The sequence below is a fragment of the Frankliniella occidentalis genome, unplaced genomic scaffold, assembly GCF_000697945.3.
Source record: "Frankliniella occidentalis isolate FOCC.00 unplaced genomic scaffold, Focc_3.1 Scaffold45, whole genome shotgun sequence".
NCBI lineage: Eukaryota > Metazoa > Arthropoda > Insecta > Thysanoptera > Thripidae > Frankliniella > Frankliniella occidentalis.
This window is the reverse complement of record NW_026267175.1, coordinates 747,498-754,168: the sequence shown is the minus strand read 5'-3', so window position 1 is coordinate 754,168 and position 6,671 is coordinate 747,498. Positions and strand designations below refer to the sequence as shown.

The 6,671-nt window shown below is 40.1% G+C and overlaps 1 protein-coding gene across 1 annotated transcript in view; it reads left to right on the top strand.

Moving 5' to 3' along the window:
• LOC113215044 (alpha-catulin) overlaps positions 1-6,296 on the top strand; it is a 70,219-nt gene extending 63,923 nt beyond the window's left edge. Inside the window, exon 9 of the mRNA XM_052266997.1 lies at positions 404-6,296. Coding sequence (XP_052122957.1) covers positions 404-538 — 135 coding nt within the window. The 3' untranslated portion in view covers positions 539-6,296. The remainder of the gene's footprint in view (positions 1-403) is intronic.
• The last annotated feature ends 375 nt before the right edge of the window (positions 6,297-6,671 follow it).

Sequence of the window (6,671 nt, the reverse complement as noted above, 5' to 3'; positions counted from 1 at the left end):
ACAGTAACTGCATGGATGTGTTGCAATGACTCATACTCTGATGATTTCTCCCGACTTACAGGTCCTTTCAGCATGGAACTCTAACATTGTACTGTCTCCTCTACTCTTATTTTCAAGTGTTTGTTTTTGTTGTTTGTTTGTTTTTATTTTTTTACTAAAATGAAATTCGCTAACAAAGTCAAGGGTGCCAGTCACCCCACCAAGAGTGTGCCCGAATTCTCAATCGTTCCGTTCCCATTAGGTTGGAATGAGTCGGAATGGTAAAGCAGAGGGAGGATTCTGATCCATTCGAAACGAAACGATTGAGAATTCGGGCGTACTAATACAAACAAAATTTTCTTCTTGTCTTAAATTATTATTTTTCGCCACTTTCTCCGCTCACGCCTCTCTCCGTGTGTTGCAGTATAACCTGGACTTCCGCGGGCTGTCCGCCCATGGTTCGTCCGGCTCCCCGTACCGTGAAGATGAGGGGGTGGGGTCCGGCGCGGGCGGCGAGGGTAAGGGTGGGGGGTCTGGCGGCTCGGACCCCTCCATGTGACAGTTCGGGATGGGCCGGAGGGCCAAGGGCGATGCCCGGCGCACTCGCGTGTCCTTCCTGCTCTTCTAGACACCGGGCGCCGGACGCCCGCGGAGGTTCGCGTCATACGACGTGCCTCCGCACCGTAGGGACCTAGCGCTGCCCCGCGGCCGGGGCCCTGCGGCGCGGGCGGGGGTTGTGCGGGGCGGGGGACCCATCGGGGCTCGGCCAGAGAGACTTGGTATGACTTCTCGCGCAATGTGTAAGGGGAAGAGTCCTCACTCTCAGAAACTGTTGCGTTTTAAAGCACATTGTCATTTACGTCTGACTAGTTGGAGAACGTTTTATGTGGCAGCTCATTGTACCAGCTCGGATGCAAAGATTACATTTAAAAAGTACAATTTATTCTCAGTCACTGCTGTTTTATACTTGACAACACAAGTAGTTGGGAACAAAATTTTCTTTTACTAAACTTGAATTTATTCAATTTGATTATAACGGGTTGTACATTTAGTCACTGAGTTATTTTGAATGTAGAGCCAACGTTTGACTTCCCAGCACAGTAATTCTGACAAAATCCTTTTAGCTCGAAATCTTTTGCGTGTTACTTATCGGATTCTCTCTGGTCTTTTTTATCTGCCATCCGTATGGACCCCCGCCTCGTCCCTTCCAGCCAGACCGCGGGGCCCTGGTATAGCGCGACCCCGCGTCGCCTCGCACAGCTGGGGACGTCGCTGCTGCCTGAAAACAGAAAGCGGCCCCGGTGTGAGAGGCGGACGCGGGGGCGCGCTTCCCCAGGCAAACGCTCCGCGCGCAAGGCAAAAAGATTGCAACGAACAAAGGGGTGTTGAGAGTCACTGCGGACATTAGAAAATATCAGGAGTTGATGCTGGTATAGCTGTGGATCTTTCACCGAGTAACATCACAGAGTGACTGCGCTGACTGCGCTTGGTGCTCGTGCCTTGGCGTTGAAGGTTTGCCTGGGTTCGTATGCCGTCTGTTTGAAAGGACCTTCTCTGGGTGTGGTCGACGGCGGAACATTTTCGTTACTTTATACAAAATACTTTACATATCAACGTTGATTCGCTGACGACAAGTGTTCCGCTGAGAACTACTACCCACTCTGCATTCAGACCATTGGTATGCGCTGATGGTTTTTCTCAAAATGATTGTCGCTGCAGGTTTGCAAAAAAATGTGAAGTGTCTACCTTTTTCTGAATGCAGTAGTTGGAAGGTCTGCAGCACTGAACTGTATAAGCTGGCTTTAGGTGTTATTATATTACCAAAATATTTCTTGTCTTCCTTAAGATTACAAATATGAAGTGAGTGGCAAACCATTCTTGGGAAAAACTCAATTTAATTCTTTTCTGAAAGAAAGAGAATTTTTTTAAAAAGTGATATTAGTTTTAAAAGACATGGAGAAAAACTAGCCAGCTTGCACATTTAGTGTTACAACTGATGAAAGAATTCGTATATCTGAAGCTCCTCTATATTGGTTACTGTATAGGTAAAGTGTATCTGGATTTGTACTGTTGCAGGTTAAAAACTACTAGGTAACATATACCTTGTTATCTTATGATAATGTTTGAAAAGTAGAGGAGGGGTTGCCAGATATACAAACACTGTAGAAACTTTTGTTTTCAAAACTTAAAATTATTTTCATACTTTGTCAGAACTCTGTAAAATATTGCTTTACCAACTTTCTTACTGTGAAGTACATCTCAAGCTGATTTACTTCGAAACAAAATTTCTGCAGTGTGTCTTGAGAATGGCGGGGCAGCGCTAAAAATAGGAAACAAATTATCATTTTTCAGAGGTGACCACCACCTATGACATTCAAAACAAAGTGAACTTTTGATCAGTGCCATAATGGGATGTTTTCCCTGAACTGTGAGGACAAACAGTATTCAACTCAATAATCGAGGTCATTTTATCTGGTGTTAACAGCCTCGGCTGGTCATGTGCTTCCACCTAAGTTGTTATTTATTGTTGTTGTTACATATTTGTTACCCTGCCTCTCCCCCCATCGATCTAATTCAATCCCTTTGTATGAAACCCTACTGTCTGAATATTGTGAAAAATGACTGAAGCCCTGAGACTTACGACCCTCTTGTACCTTGAAATTGTGGAGCTTATATTGTTTTTGAGTGTTTTAAGTGATATAAATTTGTGCAAACTCCAAAGAACAAGTCCTTTTCAGTTCCTGTAGAGTCCATTTTGGTTCCTGTATGCTATGCCATTGTAACTGAAAAGAGGAAGAACGCTTGATGTGGAAACCATACCAAAGTAGATAGCAATTTTTTTGTCATAATGCTATTGTATTATAGGTATCATAGGTGCCTACGATGTTTACATGTGTACGTAAGCTAAGACTCAACATTCAGGCTGGGGCTTTCATGCCCTTATTAATATTTTGTTGTTATGTATTAACTTAATGTATTTGAGATTGTTTAGCGGATTATTCATTTAATCATATCTCTCTGCGTATCAGATGGTTTTGCTTTACTTTTTAAATGTGTGATAAGTGATAATGTATGTAATTGTGTTATATAAATGAGTTATATTAAGTGTTTTACATGTCTGTTTGAACTTTAAAACTGTACTTGGCCTTTTTTCTCTGATATTTGTAAAATTATGGTATGGAAAGAAAATTCCGAATTTAAAACTGTTCTCTAGTCTATATGATAGCATTTGCTAAGAGTCATTTTTTGTGTATATTCCTTACCTGTGTGGAGCTACCTCAGACAGGAAGCATTTCGTATTCTCATTCCCGAAGCTTTTACTGTATGTTGATTTACCTGTGTAATAATGACTCAATGTTGAATTCAATTTATGATCTGTGGTGTTGGTGGGTCAGTAGCAGTCTGCACCGACTAAGAAACTATTTTTGTATGAAGCCTGTAAGAAGATAAATGTGCCACTCTTCATAGTGTGGTTTGGAACCAAAGAGCAGCTTCCAAGCAAGTTTTATTGTTACTGTGATTCTATTGAAACTCTCTTTTAGAAACAATCATGTGTATCAAAGAGTTTCAAGATGAACACTAGTTTTGCTTTGAATAATTTATTAAAGTTGGTAGACATTTTTATGACAAGGTTCTCAAAACAAAAAAATATATTTAGCTCAACAAGGCCTGAAAAAGGTGAGAGTTGACAATCATTTATGTGACACATTTAATGGCTTTTACGATTTGAATCTTAGAGTTTAGTGACATTTCGATGGTGTTCATTAATAAAAAGTAATCTAAATGGGTATCAATTTAATAAGGGATCAGTGCGATGGTACTTTTTGTACACTTTTTGTATGAATATGCTGTGTAGCTCTGATCCTGACTTTGAAGCTACCCCGGTGGTGTATGGTACAGTAAAAAAAATGAGTTTTATATTATTGGTTATGACATGAAATTCATTATTAGTTGTGTTTTGAACTAGTCACAGATTCATATGAATATTTGATTCCCCTGACTCAGAGCTTGGTCATCGCAGATCTGTCAGTTAATTATAAAAGTGGATTATTGCTTATGAAATGTTTCTATTTTGTAAAAACTTTATTAAGCTACAATATATGTTTTATTGGTTAAATGTTGCCTTCAGTTAGATTTCTTGCCTGAGTTTGCCTAGATGGTGTGGCTCATAGAATTGTAATGGTATTGTTATTTTTTAAAAGTATATTTTTTTGTATTTTTAATGTTTAGGTTGTTGGTGCTGTTGAAAATAGAGTTAGGCTGGCTAATCCAATAGCTTCAGGAAATCAGTTTTATTAGTAATCGTTTCAACTTGACATTGTTCTTTGTTGTCTTGCAGTACTTTGAAAAAGCTTTTGTTTAAAGACATACCAATAGTGTTCAGTGTATGTTTTGTTAGATTTGCCGTGATAGAACTGTTGTGCCAAACTCTCCTCATTTGTGTGTTAGCTTTTAACAGTAATCCACGGGTTCGTCAGACGCTTCCCTACAGATCTTGAAATATGAATTGTGAATTTTGTCATGTTGTCATTCATGAGTGTCTGTTATAGTCATCTTTTGATTTTCCTTATTATAAATCTGCATTAGGCCTGTGATTTGCTTTGGGGGCTCCTTAATGTCAGGGAATCAATTTCATGAACTGCATTTATTTTCTGTTCAAATTCAGACAATGTGAATTCAATTTATCAGTGTTGTAATTTATACTTTATGTCTATTTTTGTAACAGCAAATCATTTGTTAAATCTGAGCCTATGCTCTGTAGGTAACCTCTCAGTATGATTCAGAGTTGAAGAAAAGAATAATAAATTAATCCCAAAAAGCTGTTTATGTTTTGGGATTTATTTCCAGTTTTATTTTGTATATGGCATTCAGACTGTGGCGACAAACTTTTGGAAATGTTTCTGTTTACGAAGCTGAATTATTCCAATACGAATAATGTTCTCAATTTTAAAACACCTATTCTACTTTACCCCTGTATTTGTAGCTTCATGACTGATTATACTACCTATCATAAAAAAAAACTCTGTGTTCATCCTGAGATTTGGACCTGCAGTTCACATAGGTCTCATCACTTAGGAGGTAATTACCGTTGTGCAAATTGCTATGAGCTATTTGGCTGAATTTAATCAGCGGTGGAAATGTAATCAACTGCGCTTTAGGTCATATCATTTTCTAAATCAATGGAAGTAATCCATGCCTTCTCTGTTAAATGTATGAGCCTTCTAGACTAGATTACTTGCCTCAAACAAAAAATTTTGACCGTGGTTTATGCATATATAGAATTATTCTTATAGCAATATCCCATGCAGTCTGTTTTAGAACAGAGACAGAATGTGTAGTGTGCTCAATTCCACTTTCCTCCCGAATTGTAGTTAAGGTATTTTTTATTAAATTATGCAAAACTATTGTGACAAAAAGACATTAACTCTCTCAACTGGATATGTTGCAAAATTTAATAAGACTTGATTGTTGTGATATCAGATCATCAGATCAAACGTTAATGCTTCAGCCTAGCTGACAGCAGCCTGTGAAGTACAATCGCAAACTTCGCTATCTGAATATATGTGGTCTGTTTATTAATGCGCCTCTAATATCAGGTCCTATCAATAAAAAATTCTTCTTGTTTCTGCTCTTCTAGCAGTCTTAGAGTTTCCGGCCCTCGGTGGCTTTTTTCTCTTTACCGCTTTTCTTCTTTTCTATTCCACAGGAAATTGCAAGCCAATAATCCTTACTTGATCAAAGAATCTCTAGGCTCCTATCAAGTCTGATTCTTATGTTCTAATGTTTCCATGACATGTGAATGGATTAATTGGTCTGTTCCCCTTTTTAATGGACAGTCCTGATATTGCTGCATTTATTGTGTTGTAGGAGGTTTTAGATGCAGACCAACCAGTTCATTATTACAATTCATAATCTTTCTACTTTAGAATTTTTTATTTCAATCACCAAATGTCATTCAGTTTTCAAAACATATCATTGTAGATTGGGAGGTATGTAACTGAAGCTTTCTTTAAGTCTAGATGTTTTCTTAAATGTTCTTATTGATGTCCTGAAGGCAAATGAATGTGAGTAGAGCAGTTTTCTTTTTTATAATGATGTTGTGTATGTTGTGTAACTGTGTATCATGTGTATATGTGTCTATTGAAGTACAAACCATGAGAGTTATTTTATTTATTTAATTGTACTAAAAGTGGTTGAGCTTAGATATTTTTTGTGGAGGCAACAAAATAAATATCCTTTAATTATGTTATAGAACTGAGATTTGTATTTTTGTTTCTGTGAACAATAAATTGTTTGCATTGTCTTTTACTGCTAAATTTCCAGTCGTATTTTCTTTCTTTCCAACCGGCACCGATACATAACCACGGCCTTTCTCGCGCCCCTCACTGACCAGAGGCACTACACCACGGTCGCCGCCGGGGTGCGGGTGGGAGGGAAAGCCCACGCACCATTGGCGGATGCTCCAGGCCCCGGGCCAACCACAGCGACGCTGCCCCCGCCGCGGGGGTAGGCGGGGGGAGGGGAGGGCGCCGCCGCGCTCCGCCTGGCGGGCGTGCTCCCGCCGCTCCTGCCCGCCTCCGGCCGCTGGACCCGCGCGGAGGCCCGCGACGATGCTCCCGGAGGTAGGCAACCAGTGTCGCTCCCCTCCCCGCCGCGGCTGCAGCCGTGGGCTCCAGCCGGCCCGACTGGTG